Genomic DNA, 26,303 nt, shown 5'->3' on the forward strand with positions numbered 1-26,303 from the left:
ATCATTTTATCTGTCTGGATCTGGAAGTCCCACAGGATCTTAGCTCGGTCATTCTCCACCACCTTTGGGGGTGTTCCTCACTTTGATCCCAGGGCTTTCAGTCCATATTTTGCACAGATGTTCCTGTACACTATGCCCGCCACTTGGTTATGTTGTTCTATGTACGCTTTCCCTGCCAGCATCTTGCACCCTGCTGTTATGTGCTGGACTGTCTCAGGGGCCTTCTTTCACAACCTACACCTTGGGTTTTGTCTGGTGTGGTAGATCTGAGCCTCTATTGCTCTGGTGTTTAGGGCCTGTTCATGTGCAGCCAGGACGAGAGCCTCTGTGCTGTCCTTGAGTCCAGCTTTTTCCAGCCATTGGTAGGATTTCCTGATATCAGCCACTTCAGTTATTTGTCGGTGGTACATCCCATGTAGTGGCTTGTCCTCCCATGATGGTACTTCCAGCACCTTGTCTTCTGTTCCCCATTGCCTTAGACATTCGCTGAGCACATCATCTGTTGAGGCTTTGTCCTTGATGTATTTATGGATCTTGGATGTTTCATCCTGGACAGTGGCTCTCACGCTCACTAGTCCTCTGCCTCCTTCCTTACGGCTCGTGTACAGTCTCAGGGTGCTGGATTTCGGGTGGAACCCTAGCTAGTTAGTAGCTTCCGAGTCTTAACATCCGTGGCCTTTATCTCTTCCATTGGCCAGCTAATTATTCTGGCAAGGTACCTGATTACTGGTAAGGCATAGTTGTTCATTGAACGGATCTTGTTCTTGCCATTGAGCTGGCTTCTCAGGACTTGCCTTATTCGTTGGAGATATTTGGCTGTGGCTCCTTTCCTTGTGACCTCATCGAGGTTGCCATTTGCTTGTGGTATTCCCAGGTACTTGTAACTGTGCTCTATGTCTGCTATTGTTCCTTCTGGGAGTGAGACCCCTTCTGTGTGGATGACCTTCCCTCTCTTTGTAACCATCCGACCACACTTCTCTAGTCCGAATGACATCCCAATGTCAGTGCTGTAGATCCTGGTGGTGTGGATTAGTGAGTCGATGTCTCGCTCGCTCTTATCGTACAGCTTGATGTCATCCATGTAGAGGAGGTGACTGATTGTGGTCCCATTCTTGAGTCGGTATCCATAGCCAGTTTTGTTGATGATTTGGCTGAGAGGGTTCAGGCCTATGCAGAACAGCAGTGGGGACAGAGCATCTCCTTGGTATATACCACATTTGATGGACACTTGTGCAAGTGGTTTGCAGTTGGCTTCAAGGGTGGTTTTCCACAGCCCCATCGAGTTTGCAATGAAGGTTCTTAGAGTCCTATTGATGTTGTACATCTCTAAGCATTCAATGTGTGGCATTGAGTCATAGGCTTTCTTGTAATCAATCCAAGCGGTGCACAGGTTGGTGTGTCGGGTTTTGCAGTCTCAGGCGACTGTGTGGTCTACCAGGAGTTGGTGGTTGGCTCCTCTGCTCTTTATGCCGATGCCCTTCTGTGCCGTGCTCATGTATTTATCCATGTGCATGCTTATCTTAGCCGCTATGATGCCTGACATGAGCTTCCATGTTGTAGAGAGACAGGTTATTGGTTGATAGTTGGATGGGACTGAACCCTTTGAGGGATCAGGATTGTGCACCATTCAGGGTGAGTCCCATTTTGTAGCAGCTGGTTCAGTTGAGCTGCCCGTCGCTCATGGAGGAATATATATATATATATATATATATATATATATATATATATATATATTTCTCCAAAGGAGCATGAGAAATTGGAGAAATACCAGGGCCTCAGGGAGAACTGGAAAAGACCTGGAAGGTGAAGACCACAGTGGTGCCTGTGGTCATCGGGGCCCTCGGGGCAGTCACCCCCAAACTGGAGCAGTGGCTCAAACAGATCCCAGGAACAACATCAGACATCTCAGTCCAGAAATGTGCAGTTCTAGGCACAGCCAAGATACTGCGCAGAACCCTCAAGCTCCCAGGCCTCTGGTAGAGGACCCGAGCTCAGAGGATGAAACAGACCACCCGCGGAGGGTGAGAAGGGAATTTTTACAATTTTTTTTAATATATATATATATATATATATATATATATATATATAGGCACAGAGATGGAAAAGAAAGGGAAAAGGGAAGTAAAAAGATGGATAAAAGAAGGATAAAGAGAATTCAAGATAACACCGTAGAAGTCTGCTTGTACATCTGCAGAAAGAGAATAAAGCAAACCCAGAAACTACAGCAACAAGCATCTTCATAATATTAACAATCATCAAGCCTCAAACACTTGGAGTTTGTCGTCTGGGTCTTGAATAATGGCAACCTCCCTCCCACCGTCCCCCCAAAATTGTAACTGTATGCATATGGCACAACAATCTTCCCAAGCACATTTACTCAGATTCCTGTTGTTTAAGCAGAGAGCAACAGGTGGTTCACGATGAAAATCACCAGAAAAGAAAGAGAAAACCTTTGGTTGAACTTGTAAGGTTAAGCTGCTACCGGTTGATAAATCTCATGCTAAATATTCTCAAATTACTCCAGAGCAGCAAGTGCTATTTCAGTTTACTGTCATTTTGTTTAGCCCCACTCAGCTGTTGCTGTATTCACAACAGGGGCAGTTATGGAGTAACCTGAGCTACAGAACATGCATGGCATAGGAATATACCCCACATACATGATTCCTGTTGCTACAGTAAATGTCCATTCTCTCTCTTATGCTTTGTCACGTTCTCTCTTTGATTTACACCCTCACTCGCACACTCTTATGCACACACTCTGTACTTCCCTGGTGTGTATCTATGTGTGCGTGCACGTTTGTGTGTGTCCTCCTGTGCAGCACTGAAATGAGTGTGGGTGTTTCGTTGGAGGAGAATGAGAGCAGCAGCTGTGAGAGGCCGACTTCAGGTTACCGACAGAGAGAGACCCACAGAGATGAATCACAGAGAAATATGAGGGTTTTGTTCTTTTATCTTGTCAGCTTTATCTCCTCTTTCTCCTCATCTCTGCATATAAAGCAGCATACAATATTTTGTCGAGCCGGTTAACCTGCTTTTTTTTTGCTTTTTTTTTTTTTTTTTTTACTGCTGATGCTGCTGCTGACGGAGCCAGAGGCAGCAGGGACTGAGCGTGGGAGTTTTCCAGCTGTAGCTACAGGAACAAAAACTCAACAAGAACACAGCAAAAAATAAATAAATAAAACAGAGGAAATGTAAAAACATGCAATTAGCCTACTGTCATAAAGGAGTATGGAAATTGTATTGTGTTGTTTTGTGTTAAGCTGATGTAGGTACAGAAAGCGCTTCTTTCCCATCCACGTCAGCCCTTAATAGACTGAAAGTAAAAAATGCCTGCTAATGTGGGCGTCTAATTAAATGCAGTCATTGCTACCTTTGCCAGCTTATTTCAAAGAGTTCTTCTAAACATCCTTTTATATCTCCTAGTTTGTGAATTACAAGCAAAGCACTTTTCAGCTGGTTGTTCTTAATAGCACTGAGATGCTGTTTTTATCAGATCCTGTCCAAAGTTCAATTGAGAATTAAGTAGAATTCTTTTTTCTAACCTGTTTGTGGCAGGACTCCACTAGGTTTAGAGAACCAATCAGCGCCTGTAGTAGTTGCTGTGAGCATCTTACGCCTTTTTTTAAATTTTATTTTGCCGAGGCAAGAAAGGAAAATAAGGACCCATCTGTTCCATGACTTACTTCCTGTCCTTCCATCCTTCATCCAAAGCTGAACAGACGTCATGGTGACGTGGTTCTGCACACACTTTTCACACACACCGCAGACCACCCGGGGACACCTTTCATGTTTCAGTATATGCCATGTCCCTGAGCATATAGGTAAACAAAATGGTCACGGAGAGAGCGCCACCCTTTTCTGCAGACAGCCTCTTCCGTTGACAACGACTTTGCAGTTTCCAAGGAGCTATTTTTGCTTTTTTAGAATCTTTAGGTATATTGCAAAGAATTGTACAAATTTTGGCATTTTCTCACCATGTCAAAAACTGAATTTGCAGAATTCAGTTTTTGAATTCTGCAAAAGCATGAATTCAAAAACCGGTTAGTGGAAGCAGACTAGTTGAAGCGAATTATTAACACTGCTGTCCGAGCTAATTTCCACAGAAAATGCGGCCACAAACTTGTGAGCAATCATGTAGCAGCCCACACCGAGCTGACACAGGCCTTGTGTCGAAAAAGGGAGGACGACTCTTCCCTTTGAACAAAATAATGCAAGTTTCATCAATGAGAACCGCTCTACGCTTTGGATGAAATATGGGACAATATTTACAGTAAGGGATGTCCTGATAAGGTCCCAGCTATTGTCTGTTGATGATTGCTTTACTGTCTGAGATTATGTCAGCTCCACCCTCAGAGAGCCATGTGTCTGCAGTTTTTGCAGACACTTTTTGTGTGCTTTGCTAGCTATTTTAGTTTTTCCTTTGGAAAAGACTTTCGCAGTAAGAGAGAGGTTGTAGTGTCCTCCCATCTTTACAACATTTCGCCACAGTCAAAAAGCAGCTGAGAATATCAATCATTCAACTGCATGATGTTCAAAACAAAGAGCTGATTTTAAGGATGCTTTCAGACTTGATAGTTCTGAAGAATTGGTTCGATTGGGGACCAACATTACACTGCACTATGTCAAATGAACCAAACCCTTTGATTAACTAGCTTAATCAAAGGGTTAAACTTGCCTGTGGTGGCGCTCTACCAAGAACCTGTGAAGGAAACAACATAAAAACCTCTGAAGAAGACACATTTTTTCATCATATGTGAACAAAAATGGAGTGGCGTCAGATTTTAGCGGTTGTTGGGCCTCTCATTTATCGCTGTCAAAAGACTACGAAGAATTTCTAGAGCTAGACACATGCATTTGTTTTGGTTGTATTTACCCAGAGTGACTTCCGTTATGGGCCACGTCTTGGGCCACATCTTGCATTTGGAGCCGTCTTCAGTCTGGAGTGACTTATGAGCTGAATTAACTTACTCTCACTTAACATTACAGAGTTTTCAAGCATTGCATTCAGTTTATTCTCTTTAATGAGTAATTAAACTATAACCTGGTTTCTATTTGTAACTAAGATCAGTATCAGAACTTAAGTATGACAAAGGGAGTGATTGTCATCATCATGACGATGCTTGAAAGTGAAATTTGAACCAAACTGTTGGTCTTTTTAGATGGTCCATACACCAGCAAACTTCCATTGTTGTATTTTCTCTACTGCTATACTATGGGGGTGCTGTGCTAGCCCTAGAGGATTCATGTATTTTTTTCTACATAGCTCCAGATTACAACAGAAGTGCTTTAAAGTCACCCTCTCAATAGAACAGTTCTAGACCTCGTCCTGTTGAAGCACAGTTTTCGGCGCACTGCCTGTCCCATGTGGTTCCTGTTCATGGTCTGCTCTTTTGGAAAGATATGGTGTGGAAGCTAAAGGAGAGCAATCATCCTTGTTGCTAGGGTAATGCCATTCTCAAAGTGCACAGACTAAGATAAAGCATCAGCTTCAATGCTGGGTCTCAACCTGCTTTTGCGTTTCAGCCATTAATCGATTGTGCTCCCCTCCAGCACAACTTACTGTCTCCCTGTTGGCTTTGTGGTAATGCATTTTGTTGCAAAGACAATTACATTTTACTTGCATTCAGCAGGTACCAAAGCACTCTTTGCGTTCTTTGCGTGCTTTGGTACCTCTAAAACCCGCCATCGCTCTCCACAGCAATGACTTTTACAAACACTGAGCCCTCTCTTCTCTTGGTTTCGATCTTTGAGCCGTTTTGTGCTTAGTGAGTGTCCCACTTTCTGGGAGGGAGCTGCAGGTTGGGATTGATGTGGGAGAGGAAGCTGCAGTTGAGGGGTGGAGGCTTGTGTTGTGCTTCAGCACAGCCACTGCTTTGTCTTAACGCTGATTTCCTGAGTAACACTGGCAGCTCTGTTCTTAGCCAACATAAATTTCTGTTTAAATCAACAGAAAAAGAAGCACTCTGTGTGGGTAATGAACTCCTGTGGGTTTGGGTCCTCTCCTCTCCAGCTATTAGCAAACCTGGGAAAGTTTAGTCATATAACATCTTTATTATTCAAATGATGTCGGTATCATCAGTAAGTCTCATGAGGCAAAATTATCAGTAAAATATAATGATTTTTCTGTTATTGTTAACACTGGAGAACAACATAGAGAAGATTATGAAAAATGTCACTGCTGAAATTGACTGTGTGATTTTTCACTGAGTACAGCCATCATCCTATGCCATGTGAAAAACTATTTCAACATGCTCCAATATATTTTTTATTTTTATTGTAAAGCTGTTTTTTCACTGCTTTACAGTGAAAGAATTGCGAGGTTGAGTTTGTGTGTGTGCGTGTGTGTGTGTGTGTGTGTGTGTGTGTGTGTGTGTGTGTGTGTGTGTGTGTGTGTGTGTGTGTGTGTGTGTGTGTGTGTGTGTGTGTGTGTGTGTGTGTGTGTGGTTTTGGGAACTGTCCGTCAGTATTTTCTATCCTTTTACCTCTAAGAGCTGACGGTTTGCTTATGTGTTGTTTTCCCTTCAATGTCATACTACAAAGAACTTCCTCTTCAGTGTGAGGATTAGCTAACCAGTGGAATTAGCCCCTGTCCTTGTTTTTTCTTTTTTTTTGAGTGGAAAACTGCAGATTTCTTTGGCTTGGTGATGCTGATTTGAATAGAAGTGTTTTTTCAAAAGTGCCGGCTAATTTCTGTGCAACAGAGACAGTTTAGAGAGCATACCTGCTGCTTGGACAAGCCAGTGTGAAAGTGACCCTCTGTTTCACACTAGGCCTGGCTCTCACCTCGCCAGCCAGCTAAGTGGAAGGCCTGAACCCAGCCACAGCCAAGTCCTGGCAGTGGAGTCATGTGTGTGAAACTCTGCTGCAGATAATGGGAAAACTTACCGTGATAAAACTAAATACATTTAGGTTCACATTTACTGAAAAGCTGGAGAAAGATAAAAAAATAAAAAATAAAAAAAAAACAGCAAAATATTACCAGTAAACTGGCTTAATGGGTCAAGCCAATGTTTTTGCTTCTATTTCAGACACCCACCTTAATATCAGGAGCATGTTGTCAATTCTAATTTTGTGAAACCGTGGTTCCAAATGTGATTGGCAGAACTGTATTATTTATCCAGCTACATGGCCTATAAAAAGTATTCACTCTCTTGGATGTTCACGTATCTTTTCTGCTGAATGATCTCAGAGATTTTCTGCTGACCTGACATGTAACGGTGTACCTCGGATAGCTCAGGTCTCTGATTGGTTGAGAGGTAGTGCTTTCTAGGTCTTGATTTATAATATGGAAACCCAACCTGCTTTAAAGAAGACTAGGTCTCTGGCATAAATTACAATGGTGACAGGTAAGGTGACCCAGGTTGATGATGCTGAAAATCCTGAGATGACACTTAAGTTCCGTTGATGAACCTCTAACCCTGCTTTGTGCTACAGACCCCTGGACAATCTGTTCTTTATGAAAGCCATAAAATTTATTTTAGCTGCTCATTGGAATGCATAGACTGTGTGATTTGAATAGTTACCACAGGTAATATTCACTAAGCAGCTTTCTGGCCAATCACAGATCATCATCTATACAAAGCCTGAGCTGGCGATTCAGATTTTGGTCAATATCGATTTTGTTTTCTGAAATATTGCTAAATAAAGTAAAAAAGTTGCTGAGTTAGCAGCAGCTGCCATGCAAAAAGTAGTAAAATGTTGGAACATTACTCTTGAGTTTCTGTGGGAGAAAAAAAATCAATAAAAAAATTTAATTTTTAAATTGACACATTTTTACTGTTAGCAGCAAAAATGTGCAGACATGACCTGTTGGGTGAGTCTGTCAGCTAACCATCTTTCATCAGAGAACAAAAGAAGACGGTGGTTGATTTTTAGATCTTTGCTGAGGTAAATAAGAAATAAGTCAATTACGTATCGGCTGATCACTGATTTCCCAAAATGAAAAGAATTTTAGCCGATTTATCAATTGGCAAATTTATCGATTCACTCATAATAGTTACCCACTCTTTTTTATATTAGACACTACCAAACACTATTTTATATAATACAATACAATGAAGTGCAAAAACAACATGCAAAAGCATAAAGAAATAAATAGCAAATGTCAGCAATGAGTATTAAAGTCTGGACCTAAGATGGTCCAGAAAAAGCATCCAAATGTCCTTAAATTCCTCTCAGTCCTCCTGTGGTAGTCTGTCAGAGTTATGTCCTGAACTGACATTAAAAATATCTCTAGATCTGATCATTCGTTTTGCAACACTACTCAGGGTAGTGAGTAGTGTTGCAAAGCATTTGTTCTCAGCGTTTGAGACACATAGATACTAGGGCTGTAGTGATACAATAATCTCACGATACGATACAATATTCTGCTCACGATACGATATATATTGCGATGTTCAGCAAACTATATAATTCAATACACTTTTGCGATTTTCTGAAAGATTTTAGAGGGACTGAGCGATTTTGGTGACATTTTGTGACTGTTATAGAGATGGATTGAATTTATTTAACTGAAAACTGATTAAAAGCACCAATTACACAATACCTTGATCTGGTTGGACATGGACACAGACTTAAAGTTGACAGCTGGACAAAATGAATTAAAGAAGTGGTGAGAAAACATGTTTCTTTTAATTGAAACAGTACAAACTGTGGCTTACATGCATTTGTAAAGTAAATAATACCTTTTTAACCTTGACACTCAACATCTGAAGGAATCACTCTAAACCTGATGACCTAATCCAGGGGTGCCCAAACTTTTTGAGAGCAAGATCTACTTTTTCTCTCACCAGCTGCCTGAGACCTACCTCATGACACAAAGACACACAAATTGCAAATTAAACTCTATTGACTTATTTTATATGCGAATATACTTCAGTTATAGCAGAAAAAATAAAGTGACAGAAAACCTAATGCAGTTTCTTCCTCAGTGAGATTCTGACACTGGGAGCAGGTTACTGGTTTCTCAGTCAGAAGCTGGTTGCAAACCTGACGCCAGCAGGTGTCAGTCAGTCATGATAGATCTGAAATTTGGTTTGATGACCTCAGTATGAGAAACTACAGACTGATAGGAGGAGCCAAAGAGCACTGTAAATGTAAAGGCAAATCTTCTGAAGTCGGGATATGATTTAATTAATTTATGATTTAATTTAACATAATTATCACGGTAGAATTTGTTAAAACTTAATTAGATATATTTGTCCTATTTGATGTTTGTTGTGACGTATAGTCACGAACGAACGAGGTAATTAGTCTAAGTTTGTCGTTTATTGAACGTTCAGAAACTACAGCAGGTGTGATGAGCCACAGCAAAGGTAAACAAAGGTAAAACAATCCGAACAGACGATCAACTCAAAATAATTATTCTTTTTTTAATGAATCTACAAACGTTTAGGATCTTAGTGAATATTTTTGATAAGCCTATTAGAAGAGGAAGTGCTGGTCTCAGTGTCCTGGCGGCGATCAGTGTGTCACCTGCCGAGATTGACTCAAAACCTTCGCGATCAACTTATTGGGCACCCCTGACCTAATCACTCTTCCGGCAGAGCAAGCAGTGAGTGAGCAAGGTGACAGTTGGATATAACGATACTTGCGGATGAATATTTTTTTCTAGGAAAGAAAATATCAATATATATCGCAAAATCATTATTATTACACAGCCGTAATAGATATGCTGGGATTTTGTTAGTTTATGTGCCTTATAGTAGACTAATACTGTGATTAAATACCCACAGAATATTTTCTGGGAAGCGAGATGGACTTTGGATTTTTCTTTATGTTCATGTTTGTTTGTTTTTTCTTATTCATAGTTAAGTGTATGGCGGCTGTTCCTGCCAAAATTAGTAATATAGAATTAAATAAATGGCTTGATAAAGTAACTCGTGTACCAAAATTGCATCCAGAAATAAAAAAAAGAATATTCCCAGTTTATCTGCTAAATTAATATTTCATTTTCACCAGTAATATAATATTTAATATAATCATTATTATTTCATTTTTACTTTACAATCTTACTGTTTCGTTTCATTAATTAGTTTTCCCTTTTTTCAAATTTTTTTGTATTCTGTATTTATTTAATGTGACTGTGTCATTTACTTCCACATTTTATTTCATTTTTTTTTTCATGCTTTGTATTTATGCTATTTTTTTTAGTTACTGGCACTTTTTTTTTTTTACATCATACATTGATTTATTTTCTCTTGCAATATTTTCTACATTTTCTCCCTTCCTGTTTTCTCCTTTGTCTGTTTATTTACAGATTACATTTTTCTTTTTCTCGTGTTCTCCTTCAGTTTTCCTTCTGACTATTTTTAAGACATAAAGTTATGAGAGAAGAGTCGGCTTCTCCCCTACTTATGATCCAAGTTGTGTGTGCATAAGTATATGATTTCTCTTGGAAGTCTACAAAGGCGTACAGGCTCAGTGAGACAATTTCTTCTAACTAGTATCAAAAAGATGAAAGCTTATTACCTCAGCAAGGAGCGACTCAGAGCCGATGCACAGAATTAAGTCCTGCAGCGTTCTTGGATGCTCCTGTTCAAACTCTTATCACTTGGATAAGAGACCTGGCTGAAATGTAAAATGCTGGTTCATAATCCTATCAGTCCTTGTGAAAGTGGGCAGAATGCCATGATCACTAAGTGTGTGGAGTTGGTGTCTGTTTGAGGTGCTCTATAAGTGGGATTTGGCACATGATTCCTCACCAGTGTAAAGGCAATTCACATTCAATTAATTCCTCCTTTTCTGTCTTCTGCAGAGTTTTACACAACTCTGAATCCTTTCCACTCTTATTCAGTTTTTAATCAAAGGAACACACTGCTAGTTTCTTTGTCTAATAATTTTATCACACTTTGTCTGGTGAGGTCTAAACTGGGTCCTTGTTGGGGATGTCTTCCTTGACCTTGGTGGGGGTCTCCAACCGGGTGAAATGCCACTATGCCTTTCCACCCGGAGTCATAATTTCTTTGGTTTGCCAATGACTGCACTGGGGCTTGCCTGGGCACCTTGCCAGCAAAGTGAGTGGCTTGGGGGTTTGACACTAGGGATGGCGCACCGGTGATGAGTTCGGGGGTTTGGTGTCCTGCGTTTGTCCTGCATGTGCCCCTCTGGCATGGAGGCTGCTGCTCTGACACTTCCCTGCCGACCTGCCTGTGTCGTGCGTATGGCTACTCTGTGGGGGTGCCTGCCGTAAACACACACACATAACAGACAGATACAATTACTCAAACACACATGATATTATACCAAAGTACAAATGGAGCAGTAGAAAACTCCAATACATGCACACTCTACACACTTTGATAGTGGTGTTATCTACTAAGTAAAAGGCCTACAGCTTAAAGATAAGGAATCCTCTTGGGGATGATGAGCACAGAGACCTACTTAATGCTGTCATGTGACTCTACTACATATGAAGAAGCCTTGCTGTTTCCTACAGGCCACTGATTGAGTAAAACTAGAACAACTGTCATGCTCTGTCAAATGTCATATTTGTAGGTCAACTGAATCTTTAGGATTGCTTTATTCATAGGTCAGCTAAAAAATATCCACCAATGAATCCAACTAACCTGATTTGACCAGAAACTCTTTAATCGTAACAAAAGAGAATATTGATAGAACTCTATGATTTCTACCCTGCTACACCTGCTCCTCAGCTCTATTTAAAAATTGTAAAACAAGGATACTGACATACTCAGGACACCCCTGAAGAAGTAGTGCAATATCGGGCCAAGACAATAAACATGTTGAATATCCTCAGTTTTCCTTATCAGCAGACCAGATCACTCTTAAACTTACCACACAGCAGGAACATCTCAGAAAATTACCTTTAGTGTCATCTTGCTAAAGATCTTAAAGGCGTCCTTAAGATTGTCGGAAGGGGAAGATTGGGTCAGATATTGGCATCATTAGCTGCGTTTCCATTACATGTATATGAAAATATTTGTCTATAATTATAAATAAATATAAATATTTGTCTATAATATTTGCTAATATCAAAAAATAAATATTCCGCAATTGCAGTGTTTCTGGTAAATAAGAATGAAATCAAAATCTCACACAAATAAGCGTGTTCACCCGATAAGTCATTAGAAATAATGGCAGCAAAGAATGTAAACAGATTCATGAGATATTTTCATAATTCAGCCATGGCACTAGCGCTTATCGTCTATCAGCTATCAGAAGAGACGTCAGCGTTTTATTCAGGTGTTGGAACAAGACCCACCTACTCGGGAGAGGCTACTTGTGCAGGGTTTTGAGAAAATTATAGTCTGCGATTTAACAGAAGAGCTATGGATTCAACACGTTATAATGAAACAACTTTTTATGAATTCTGTGATGCTGTGAGAGCTCTGGTTGAGCCAACTGGACATTGTCCAAACAAAATAAATTACAAACCACAAAGAAGACTGTCCTTGTTGTCTAAATAAAACAGTGGAAAAAAATCTGGGGACTATAGAATGTCTTCTAGCTGGAGTAAAAGAGTCTGCTCCGGGTATTCAGCTCCTCGGTTACTATTTATGTCCCTAATACCGCAGTAGACCAACACAGGCTTGCTGGACAATTAAACCCCCACAGTCTCTGTGGGCAAAAGCACAAAATGACCCTTTGACAGACATGATAGTGCTCATTAGTTACAATGTGTGTGACAATTTACAGAGCACTCATGTCCTTACATGTCAACGTCTCTGATGTCAGCTGTTTATATCCAACTTAACCCAAGGCTGGAGAACCTATAATTCTATAGAGAACAATTTCAAGCTTCTGCCATGTATGAATAACACAGTGCTCAAATAATTACAAAGAAAAACAACACACACCTATCATCAGCCCTTGTAAGCACTCAAAACACACTGAATTCTCTGTGTGTGTTGCCATCAGCTTTTATCAACAGAGATGAAAGGGAAAAGGCCCAGTAAAGGCCCAGGGCTCGTGTCCAAGAGCTCCTCTGATATCACACACTTCACTTAAAAATCACAGAACTCACCAAGTTTGAACAACTGAACAAACAGAGCAAACGATACCTGCAAACACCAGAGCAGAACCGCGTCCAACTTTAAAACATTTAGTTTCCCCTAGAGAAGGCACAGGGTGCTGCAAGCCAGAGAGCCAGGCAGACAAAACAAAATGTCAACGCCTAAACTAAACTGTTTTTAGTTGTAAAGCTGGAGCTATATACTCCAAGAGGAGATTCCAACTACTACAGCTCCTTGCTGTACACAGGGAGTGTTTTTGGTTTCTGTGATTTATGCCTTTTGTTGTTCCGTTCCCAACCAACCGGGTTTCAGTTTGTAACTTATGCAGGGAATCTACTTCCATCTACTCACCAACTTGATTTCCTGTGTGGGATGGGATGGGGACGGGAATGGGGAAGGGATGGCCAGTGGAGTAGGGATTCTGAAAGAGTGGGATGGCCACCCAGGGAGTTATAGTGTCATGACATGTTCGGCGGGACATCTAACTACTATGAAATATTCTGCAGTCAACAAATTAATCTTTCCATCGTAACAGGGTGATGGACTGCTTATCCTTGATTGTTTATTTATTTTGGAGAAAAAAACAAACAAAAACAAAAACTCAGCTGTCCTTGGACAAAGGAACATAGAAATTATTTCCCAATTCTTGACAATTCTATTTTAAGGCCTTTTTCTGTTGAAAAGAGACAATGACAAAGAAAATTACAAAGAACAAAGATTTTTTTTTCAACACGCAAGAAAATAAGGGTGTATTCACACCAGCCATGTTTAATAAACTTTAATTGAACTTGAACTGTAGTTCCTTTGCCTGAAAGTCTGGTTTGTTTGGGGAGGTGTGAACATGTAATCAAACTCTGATGCGGACCAAAATAGCACATTCTGGCCCACCTAAAACCTAGGTCTCGGTTCGGTTGAAGTGAACTTGAATGAACATGTTAACCTCAAGTGGACCAGAGACCACTATAAAAAACAGGAAGCAGACTATAGTACAAGGCATTCTTGGTAAAACAAATGTGAGTCTAGCGCTAGTGGGAGAAATGGCTTGTGGTCTTTTGCCAAAAGAAAAGGAGAAATCCTACAAACCATAAAATCTGATGCCACCCCACTTTTTATTTACAATTTATGAGGAAGGAAGTTGTGCTCAATATCTTCCTCAGAGATTTTTGTGTTGTTTCCTTCACTGGTTCTTGGTTCAGCGCCACCACAGGTGAGGAGGGGAACAGGTTGCTCAAAGAGTTTGGTACGTTTGACACTGTGCAGCATGTTAGAGAATCGCAGCAGCTGAAAATGAAACAAATGTTGTAAGTTTCCTATCAAACTGAGTCTACCGGAACACCCTTATAGTAACAGGAAATTTAACACTGGATTAATCAATATTAAGATTTTCTACATTTTATTTTTCTATCAAAGCTGTTCAGGCATATCATATGGAGAAACTGGTTACCTACATGTGCCAGGGCAGTGTTACACTGCAAAAAGGATATCTGGAGATGGAATCTTAATTGTTTGATTGATTTTATTCAATCAGGGTCTTTAGTAAATCAGAATAGACAAGTTGCATTAATAAAATATGAACCAGCGTTTCTATTGCTTTAAATTGTTTGCATATTTATATGTGTATGTGTGAGTGTAAGCGTGTGTGGGGGGTGTTTCTGTAGATGTCTGAGAGAGCATCAGAAGCCTAATGAAACTTTCATAGAGGTTTGTCAGATGAGCTCATAAAACATTTGTGGAAAAGCTGCCTCTCCATGGAAGAAGTCACGGATTAGGGTTCCATCATGGGTCTGCCTAGTAATGCAGGACAAACATAAAGGAATGTCTGATTCTGCTAAATCTGATTGTTCAAATGCACAACCTTCATGAGCCAAATGTTCAGCTGACCTATGAAGCTCAATCTCACTTCAACTAGAGTGATGAAAACCCCAGAGCCAATCATTGTCAGCCTCTTCTGCTGGGCTGCTTATATAACTTTGGCCTGGTTTCTCACTGCTGTCAGCCTGACGCCTGGGGGCGGCGAGCCTTCATGACCCACCGCCCCCTCCTCCCACTCTGAAGCATCTCCGGATGAACGGAGAAAGCAGATTCAGACTTGATGCCACTGTGTAAAGTATAAATAGTCTGGAGACATCAACGCATATTGCTTTCCAACTGGATTACAAAGACGAGCAGTGTTAATATGATACATAGGTCTGTCATGATAACAAATTTTGCAGGATGATTAATTGTTCCAGAAATTACTGCGATAAATGATAAAATTGTTGTTTTCATACAATTTTCCACTAATATAAAGGTAAAGAATATACCAAATATATATGTTGAATATATTAAACATGGCTTAAAAGACATTTTATTTTGTAATTTAACTCCTTGAAATTGGGCCTCTGTCTCTTTAATAACTACTCATTGTGAAACTCTGCCTTCAGGATGTGATCACAACATGGCTCCTCTATTAACCCTTTAACAACGTTTTTACCAGCGTTGCACTGAGAAGTAGCGACTCCAGGTGTGTTTTTGATGAGGGAGTAAAATTATAACATGGTGCAAAGCTCAAAACAATCAATTTTACACATACTGCCCCTTTAAATATCTTAAATAAAACTCAACAACCAAAAACAACAAATAAAAAAGGAAATAAAACCATACACAACTGATGGTTGACATGAATGTGATTAAAAATGAGACTATGAAGTCTCTGTAAGCAAAAGTGACCTTCAAAAAATAATTATTTTTTAATTGTTAATTGTTTATTATGCATTCAATTGATTAGTAGCCTATTGTGACAGGCTTAGGGATATGGAACCATTTTACATTTAATATAACATGATTGATTTTTTTTTTGTATGAGACATGAATGACTGCACAGTTTCTGGAGAACTTCTTGATGCTTTTCAGCCTCCGTAGCAATATGAACCATCAACATGTTGCATAACTGTGGGAGCGTGTGTCTCTGTGTGAACACCATTTGTTACCTCTCAGTCATTTTCATCTCTGCTTCATCCTTCTTTTCTATATATTTTTGGCTCTGCCCATCTTCACTTTCTATGTGTCAAAGCATAGTTTTACCCCTTTCACCCTCTCCGCATCCGTTCCTTCCTTTTTCCCCCTAACTTAATTTATGCCATTCCATCCCCATAGCTCAGCTGTCCGAAGCCTCTGCTGTCCTTTAAATTGTCTCGTTCGGGCTGTCTAATCAAATCCCTTTGCACACATTGATTGCTCTAGCGGAGGGAAATGCGGTGACTGCAAGCCATCGAAAGGGACATAACGAGATCCTGTGGCACAGAATCAAACCATAATAAAACAGCACAATATTTCTCATAACCATGAATCCATGATTTCTAATCTAATAGAAAACCTTTTACAGCAGGAAGCTGAAGTGCTTGTTCTCAGTCCGACTGTGAAGGAATTCTGGCCCATTCTCCTTTAAGTTCATTGAGGTTCCTGCTATCTGATATTGATCAGCTTATTGGTAAAGTAACAGCTCCCCTGATTTGACCTTCCTCTTTTTTTTTCTTTGTTTGGCCCAAGTTGTTTGGGTTTTTTGTCTGCACTGCTTCATTCTCCATTTCTTTCTCTCATCATGTGTTGCTACGGCGCTTCCCTCCAGTGAGTCTCATTGGCCAGTCCATTTCCTGATAGTGTCTCCTGTCCGTTTGGGTCCGGTGAACCCTCTCACCTTCCAGGTTCAGCATGCTTGTAAAGGTTGATGCTAATAATAATGACGTCTCACTCAGACTCTGCTGCTGCACTTGTAAATACTCTAAAGTTACAAGCATGTAATCACCCCAGCACTCCCTCAAACCTGGTAGGTAAATATTTTTGTTGAGAATGAAAATCAGAGACTAGTATAAGAATTTAGTGTTTCACTGAAATTTCAAGCTAATTTAGCTGTAAATGAATCTCTAGAATCTGTTGTCACCTAACATAATATCTATAAATTTTACAATATTGGCATTTTTCTCTTTGAATAAAGAAAAGTGTTTCTTTATTCATGGTAAACCCTTTTGCGTTTACCGTGAAGGGGTTCTTCTGCCCCTCCATGGTAATCGCTGTAATTAGAGATGCAACGATCTGTCTGTATTGGTCCTGATATTGAAAAAATTATAGATTGGGTATCAGAATTTTTCAGTGTCCGATCCATAAAAGTAGATCTATTCAGTCTAACTCTATGCTTTGTGCTCAAAGCGACGTCGTGGTTTGTTTATTTCACATTAAATATATAATTCCTAACTACACTTTCTGAAATATTTGAAAGGTTTGTTGCAGTTTATTTTGACATGTTTCACCAAGGTAGTCAACCTTTAGTCTTGTTTTCAATAGAATACCTTAAAGTTTGTAGTTGTTACATGACAAAATGTGTACTAGTACTGTCTTAGTCCTTATTTATTAGAGTGAAATTGCTCGAAAAACGGTTGATGATGAAACTTGAAGATGTGAATTTTTCACTGAAGTGTTGATACGTTGTTCCAGGTGGTTGTTTGGCTTTTTTTTTTTAATTACAACAAATTTTAGTTTAAGTCTTACATCCCTCCCTCAAAGATTCCAACAAGTCTCTGTGTTTTTCCTCCCTGTCCTGTCCTCCATGCTCCCAGCCTCCTAACAAATCCTCCGTGGTTGTGTTTACATTGTCTGACCCACACTCGGCCCTCAGTGTCAACAACTGTTTTAGCTTTCACCATTAATCTTCACACTTTACTCTGTGTTCATGTGCTCATTTATGGGTTAGTATTCAGCTCTCCAACCTAGATCTCCTTGTTTGGCCAGGCATCTCAACCTGGCTTAGAAACGTCTGGCTCTTTGTCTTTCTCTCATTAACATCCCATCTCATATTCATCCAGTTGGAAAATCTTTCTTTCCTCACCCGTCAAAGGCTGCAAATACAGGAATACAAACTTTGGGGTGAAAACAGTTTTATTCACAACTGCGTTGAACTACAAAATAAAAGGAAATTGAACAGTAATTTTGTTGATGGAGGTATTTTCTTCACCCAGCTTAAATGGCTGCTGTGTGTTTTTCGAGTCATTAAACCCCTTGAGACCATTTAAGGTAATGGGTTTGGTCTCTGTGCAGCTGCTCCACTCCAGCCACAAAGAGTTTCTCTTATGTTCACGTATTATTTGACCGCCAAATTACAGGGAATAGTTGGAGTCGTTATAAGGCCAATATTCTCAAAAAGGTTGACTTGAGGCCAGCAGAAGCTGAAATTAGAAGCTATAAATAATGTGAAATAGAATGTAAATAGTTTAACTTTACCCAATTCAAATTCTTAAAAAATATAATAAAAAGAGCTCATATTAGGCACCTTTTGCTGTCCATTTATTAATGGGTTAATATGAAAAATAATCAACCGATCAGCCGTATACTGTGTTGATGTCAAGTCAGATGACTGAATATGTTAATGGGTTAGTTAGGTGTATGTTTTCTAGCTGCAGACCTGTCCTTTCCTTCCTCACAGGAATGCTGTTATTAAATCTTAAGCAATATAATTTTATTTTCTTTAAAAAATGTAATTAATTTTATTGTAATAATTGAATTAATTTGTTTACTTGCACCTTTAAATGTGCTTCTAATTTTCTATATATAAAAAAAGGCTTAAGTGAAAAATCTTCAGAACGTGCCAATTTTATGTCCTATTAATTGATAACTAAGATAGTCACTAGTTGCAGCCCGACTTACATCAGTTTAACCCTTTTCATGCATGAATGTATCAGGATTTTTTTCTTTTTTTTCATTTTCTTAAGGCATAAGAAAAGGTAGGAAAAAAAAGTTTGCAAAACTTTTTTTTAATTATTATTATTATTTTTTTTTAGGTGATCAATTGTAATTTTCTCCAAATACAAAGTTGTTATTTGAAAAATACATCAGTAGTGTTGTTCTTTAGGGGTTATCTGATGTCACAATATTTGTTTTTTACCTGCAAGAGTCGTCTACAGTAGGAGGGACCGGGTTGGTTGGCATGCTTTTTTGTTTGTCGACCATATTGAATTTTACAAAAATAATTTCTTGCATTTGCAGCTGACGTCCAGTAGTTGATAGTGTATTTTATGATGCATTTGTGTCCACTTCAGTGGTCTGTGTGCATTTATAACATAAAAATCCACAAGCAGCACAAGAAAATGGCTTTTAGATAGCTGTCCACTGTAGTGACCACTATGCATGAAAGGGTTAATATTTAGACTCAACTTATTGTTTTGTTAATCCTTAATAGTGCTTCACACAGCACATAGAAAAACTGCAATAACAACCAAAGCACAGTAATGTTTATGGTTTTCCATCTAATAAACAGTTTCTGTTAAACATTTTGAGCCGTAACTTTCATGAACACGTGCTCAGAAACTTTGACCAATCTTACTTTGTAATTTCACCAGATCCTTGTTGAATGTAGCTGGTTAGCTCAGAACCCTGCTTGTTTTTTCCCCAGCCGGCCTCTGTGTGTTTCTGTAACCTGAGAGCGCATGTGTTCTGTGTTGCTTCTGGGATGAGGAGGGCAAACGGGCTCCCAGCAGTTCTGGGTGGTTCTGACGCCACAGCACCACGTTTGTGACCGAACGGGCTCAGAAATGGGGCTGACAAGAAGTCTGGGCTGGTTCTGATGGGGATGATGGAATTAGGACCTAAAGTGGTTAAGTAGAAGTATGCCAGACAATTTGTACCGTCACTCTGCCTTTATTGTTTATTTTGGATTCTGAACAACGTCCTGAAACAAATAATGAAGATTTTATTAGAGATACACCAATTAAATATTGGTCTTTAATTTTGTGCAGCAATGACCTTTGCAATAACAGTTTAAGGCAATATTGTGTCTTTTGTCTTTTACACAAAAAAAGACTAACAACCGACAGTTCAAACCAGAAGTTTAAATACACTATATAAAATGTCCCAAATTGATTAAATAGTATATTAATCTTAATGTATTTAATGTTTTGACTTTGAAGAGAGTATTAAAAATTGCCTTTCTCACTATTTTGGCATTTAGCAAATAGAAAAACTGACTTAAAACTGAACGTTTTTAAACAAATGGTTTCCTTTGCTGATGCAGAAAGCTTTAACAACTTTCACCTTGACCGGGTTTTACTAATGTTTCCACTGCATTGTGTGCAGTATTGGTCTGTACATCCTTCCCCATGAAAAACTTTGGAAATTAAAATAGTTGGTTCTGACCCAACACCAACACTCCTAACAAAATTTGTCAAATAATTCAACAGTTAACACTTCAACCTTTGTACCTTTTTTGTCCTCTTTATGGTTCTCACCGTGTTACTCAAATTTTCCACAGTGCTGGGGCAAGATGTGGGTGATGAGTTCAGGAGCACTAAGAGAAACTGAGCTTCTGGGTAATTACATGCAAGTGGGGATGGAAATTATGCTCAGTGGTAACAAAAGGGTCATTTTAGTCATTGCATGTGGAAAAACACACTATATTTAATTCCTGATTGACATATTGTCTAACTCTGTATACAATGTGGAATATTTTACTGTAAGTGCAAAAACAATTTGGAGTGTAACCTTAAATATCCACCGTAAAATTTGTATACATATGAAATGGTTGGTGAGTAGAGTTCTACATCTAGTCCATGAATGATGCCAGAACAAGGTTGGACATTTTTACTGGTCAATCTTTAATTTTGAAGTTCCCAAAGCAGTCAATCGCTAGTAGAGATGCACCAATCCGATATTAAAATCAGTATCAGTTCTGATATTGAAAAAATTTTACACATTGGGCATCGGTGAAAATTTTGCCTGATCCATAAGGCGAATCTATTCAGTTTATTTCTATGCTTTGAGATCAAGACATCATGTTTTATTATTTATTTTTATAATATATTTAAAATTCCTAACCACTTTCTGAACCATTTGAAAGAAGGTTTGTTTATTTTTTCATGTTTGATCAAGATGGCTAATCCATTGTTTTTGTCACTTTCAGTTTTTTTATTATTTATATTTTACATTGGCTGTTCTACTCCTAATTGCACTGACTGAACAAATTAAAATAGTTGTTTTTACAACAAGTGTTATCAAATATGCATGTAATTCAGTACATTTATGCCTGTTTTTTTTTTTTAAGAAATGTTTTAATTCAATGCAGTGCTGTTTTTCCTCTTTTGTTTTCAAAGTTAAAAAGGTGTGAAATGTAATTCTATAACTAGGGTGAGAACAGAATCCATGTGACTTTATCATTCACAACATGAGAATATAAAACAGCCCTTTTGCTTTTTGTCTTTCTCAGGCTCAGAGGAAGGAGGTGTTCCTCCAAGACCGATACGGCCACTATACCCTGACTGACCCCTTTCTGGCGCTTCAGAGAGACTTTGACTGCAGAGTCCCTGGGGGGGACAAAGAACGGCGGCCACTGGGGTCCAGCCCCATCTCCGTCCTGGAGGCTGTCATGGCCCACTGCAGGAAAATGCAGGAGCGCATGTCAGCCCAGCTGGCTGCTGCTGAGAGCCGCCAGAAGAGGGTAAGAAATCTGTTGATCAGTGGGTAACATTTCAGTTCATTCAGCATCGGTTCCAAACTGAGTTGGTGCCCAACCTGCATGCTGTAATCATCTCTCATTCATTGTTGGCCCTCCCTCACTTGATCAGTCCAGCTAACTCTGATCTAATGTCTAGAAAACAGCAAAGCAAGATGAAAGGAACTGTTATCATCTCATCTGTAAACCCTTCTAAGCCATCTAATTTCTTCAACCTATCCAGTCTTCAACATCATAGTTAGAGATGAACTGATCCATTTTTCCATTTCCGAGACCAATTATTATATCGATATCAGAGGTTTAGTATCGATCGATACTGATCCCAAGCTGAATTGACTTAAAATATTTGGTTTTTTAAAGTCTAGAAAGATCTTGCCATACCAGTTTATTCCTCTGTATTTACTTTACTTTCTTGGTTTATTCTTGCATTTTGTTCTTCATTCATTTCCATTTAGTTTCATTCGATTAGTTTTATCCTCTCTTGGTTTATTGCTATGTCCACTTTAGTTTCTTTCCTGTTGGTAGATTTATTTGATCATTTATTGACGCTCACTGTCAGTAATTTTCACTCATCATCACATAATTGCCATGATGTGTTTCACATCATGTGTTGATTTTTTCACTGTTCAGCGTCGGATTCTCTGTTTTTATGCCATAATTCACATCTAGTTCGTCGCTCCGTTTTATGTCCCGCTTCTGCTGTTTCAGAGTTTTGCGCAATGTACGCGTCTTTTTCTTTTTTTAACCCCCTAAGGTGCAGGGCGGTCGGGAAGCGTATCGATGGGGAAAAGGCAGACTGACATAAACCTTTTAAAACAATGGAAACAATTCCGGTATTCTGATTATTGAAATTTAAAAGTATTGTTCTATCACCACCGTTTCATACCGGACCAGTTACAGCAGTAACAGTTAACAGTTAACGCTATAAAATGAACATCCTCTATTGTGGTATCACCCATGTAGGGATTTCTTTATTTAAATGGGTTCAGTTTTCAGAGGGATACACAGTGAGGGTATCGTGATTTTAGCTACCAGGTGCACCACTATTCATGCTTTTCAGTTTTTGATCCTTAATGGTGCTGAGGCTGGAACAAATGGATACTTCCTCACTCCAAGTAGCCTTTAGTCTGAGCGATAGTGCCAGAAAACAAATCCAGCCGCCTCAACTGGCTGGCAGTCATTTGATTGTAAGTGATAACCTTAATTTCTTCTCTTTGTGTTTGACCACCACAACAAACCATTTCTCTGCTGCAACCGTAGGAAAAAAAGAGTGAACGCATTTCACAAAGTGTATTATTTATGAGCTGTTTGTATGCCTTTCATTTAACCGGAGTGAATCTGCTGCCATTTTAAATAAAGGTAAATAAATGTAAGATTTAACACTGACACAAGTGGAAGACAGTTGAGTTATCTTTGGCAACAACTTACATTTCTATTTTCATGATTTAAATGTGTCTTCCAGAAGAGGACAACTGTATAAATACCTGTCTGCTTGTATATATTTGGCAAATGCTGGAATATTGTTGTAGATTTTCCTACAAGCTTCATTTCAGTTCTGATTTTGCCGGCCGTGTCCACATAAGCCAGAGTGTGTTTGTCATGGGCCTGTGCTGGATTACAGAATGCAGTCCTGATTAACTGAGCAGCCAGATGTCAGGAGAGGCTCTGCCATATTTCCCTCAGCTCCCTCTGTTGTTTTGTCTCTCACTCTTGCTGTTCTCTGGGTCACTCAGATGGATTCTTTTTAAGCTTTCAGAAAAATGTGATGGAAAATGTATCAATTTTGGAATGATAACCTTTTTAAACTTCAACATAGTAAAATACTAGAAACTGTCCAGCAAAAATCAGAGGTGTAATGAATCCTGCGTCTAGTCAATACATGATATTTGCTTCACAAGAACAAGTCAATATTTTTTCAAAACACAAACTACAGTATGTATTAAAAGTAAAAGCTGTCATGTGATCAACCAACTGGTCTGCTGATGCTTCTGACAAACCCAGACGAACTTGAACTACATTATTATTTGAACATAAGTAACGCTAACATTCATCAAAGCTCCTTTTCTGTGAACTCACTTAAGCAATTTACTCTATGCTGTTGCTTATGCATCTTAGCGTAATAATGTGAGAGGTAATAGAGAATAAATATCCTAATGTGGGACTTTTCAAGGTTCCAAAGCCTTGAAAAGTCCCATAAAACCCATAAAACAGCACTGCAATAAAACAGTTGATGACTTGCATGATTCTAGGTAGCTTATGTGCAGGGAGCTGAAGAAATGTGCCTGGACAGTTCAGCAATTTGATAACCTGTCATGTCTAGGATTTAAGGCAAGAATTAAACAATTCAGTTTGTAAATAATTCAAATTTTAGCACTGACCTTTGTATCTGGGGGTCATCATAGCTGATGTTCTTCACACAGTGAAGTAAAACTTACTGACTGCAACATGACATGGACTTCCCTTTGGACAAGAAACATTGAAGCTTTTTATAATTAAAAACCACAAAATGTCCTTACACCCTTATAAAAACACTAGAAATAATGTCTACATAGCAATAAGGCAGATTTTATTTTTTTTTGTCAAAGTGTGTAAATGTAGAAACAATCAGAAAAAAAAAAATCTTCAAGCCGATCTGAGTGTCACTAAACTGGGATGTATATTCCTTCCTGAGACTTTTGAACTGACCAGTCATACCAGCACCCAGCCAAAGCTGCGAAAAGAGCCAGTATTGTCTTTCTCAGAGGGATTCTCTGGTTGCTGGGTAGAACAAATTTCTGCAGCATTGCCCATTCTATCTTTAAATCCCCCATCCCTTTTTATTCTTGCTGTCTGCCTGTGAGAACGCTGTTGAATTATCCAAAAGGTCACAGGCAGCAGAAAGTAGGCCGTCATGTGCAGCACGTTTTCCATGAATGAAGTCAGAGGAAGAGCCTCTTAAACAAAAAAATCACAGCTACAATTTTGCCAAACTGTGAGCTTCTTATTGATTTTTTTCTTGGTTAACATGTTCCACGTCAGAATTTAGATGGGATATTTTCCTCAAATCCTTTCCCACACTTGTTTTTAACAATAAAATATTCCTCATCTCCATTGAGCAGATCAAAGTTCAGGGATTTGTTTTAACTTCTGAGATGTAGAAACAAAAAATCTGTCTTATAACGGCTACAAACAGGTCCAGTAATAAAAAGAAACTAAAAATTCTTCCAACTTCATAGTTTTCAAATCCAGAAGAAAACTTGAAAAATCAATCAGGAGGAAAACCCATTTTAGAAGAAGCACAGCAGAGCTACTCCAACACCTTCAGAGCTCTCTGCCACCTTCAGAGACCCTCCTGCACTTCCACTATGATTTATCGCTGAGCAATTTCATCTACTAAGATGTATTGCTCTCTGAAATAACACATAGTCAAGGATGATTTATTGAAGTAAAAGTAAAAAAGAAACATATTTAAATAAATTGGGCAACTTTTTGGGTCTGTTTTTCTCTGTCCTTTTCTGACTCAGGAAAAGACAACAGAAATCAGACCATTTGGTCATATTCTAGTTAAACTAAGAAAAATGTATTCTTAGTTTTTCTTTAAATTCACAAAGGGACAGTCATAATATAAACAATCCATTACTGTGGAAAAATGCTGTCTAGGTCAGTGTTTTTCAACCACTGTTCCGCAGCACACTAGTGTGCCGTGAGTGGTTGTCAGGTGTGCCGTGGAAATTATTCAATTTCACCTACGGTACCGTATATTCCGACTATAAGTTGCTACTTTTTTCCTAAGCTTTGAACCATGCGGATTGTAGCCCGATGTGGCTTTTCTGTGGATTTTTCTTCAACCACCAGAGGGCTCTCTAGCAGGAAGTGAATCATTAGAAGTCAAAATTGTAAATCAAAAGAAGAACGCACCAATTTTCATTTAGAACAGTGTTTCTCAACCTTTTTTGGGCCAGCGCCCCCCTGGCCTTTATCCAGGTCCCTCGCCGCCCCCATCAAAGAATTTGCAGGCTACTTTGCACTGACTATTATTTTATCATTAATATTACTATCACTATTGTAAATGTTTTGATTTTTATGCTTGTTTCTGTATTTATCATCAAAAATCATTTCCCAGAGAACAAAAAAGTCATGGGAATAGAAATTATTTTCACAGGTGTCTAAGAAAATTTAATGAACATTCAAGTTAAAATTGGTAGGCCTAACAGCAGCCAATCAGAGTGGAAAAAATATTCTTATTCTTTTCCATTTTCTAGCTGTTAAATATGCCACAAAATGACCAGATAAAAGATGAACAACATGCCAGTTTAAACTTTTATCTATTTGATCTATAACGACTGAGTTCTGCAACATTAAAACATGGATAGAACTGTAACTACATTAATCATAACTCTTCTTCTCTTCAGTGTTTGTCAGTTTCCTGTTGCTAGATTTATTTTATCATTTATTGACGCTCATCATCAGTAATCTCATCACCTGCTGCGCCGCCTAATCGTCATATGTTTCACATCATGTGTTGATTTTTTCACTGTTCAACGTCGGATTCTGTTTTTATGCCATAATTCACATCTAGTTCTTCGCTCCGTTTTATGTCCCACTTCTCCTGTTTCAGAGTTTTGCGCAATGTGCTTGTCTTTTTTTTAAGCCCCTAAGATGCAGGGCGGTCGGGAACCGACCGGGGAAAAGGCAGACTGACATAAACCTTTTAAAACAACGGAAACAATTTCTTCATTCTGATTATTGAAATTTAAAAGTGCTATGTTGTTCTATCACCCCCGTTTCATACCGGACCACTTACAGCACCGTGTTAATGCTATAAAATGAATGCCCTCTATCGAGGTATCACCCATGGAGGGATTTCTTTATTTCTT

The 26,303-nt window shown here is 39.0% G+C and overlaps 1 protein-coding gene across 6 annotated transcripts in view; it reads left to right on the forward strand.

The window, feature by feature from the left end:
- cttnbp2 (cortactin binding protein 2) overlaps nt 1-26,303 on the forward strand; it is a 93,098-nt gene that overhangs the window by 29,776 nt on the left and 37,019 nt on the right. For all 6 annotated transcript variants that reach the window (XM_081607600.1, XM_081607599.1, XM_081607601.1 and 3 more), the window contains exon 3: nt 21,202-21,432. In XM_081607600.1, the coding sequence (XP_081463726.1) occupies nt 21,202-21,432 (231 nt within the window). The remainder of the gene's footprint in view (nt 1-21,201; nt 21,433-26,303) is intronic.

Source organism: Poecilia reticulata, chromosome 6 (genome assembly GCF_904066995.2).
Source record: "Poecilia reticulata chromosome 6, P_reticulata-male-v2, whole genome shotgun sequence".
Lineage (NCBI taxonomy): Eukaryota > Metazoa > Chordata > Actinopteri > Cyprinodontiformes > Poeciliidae > Poecilia > Poecilia reticulata.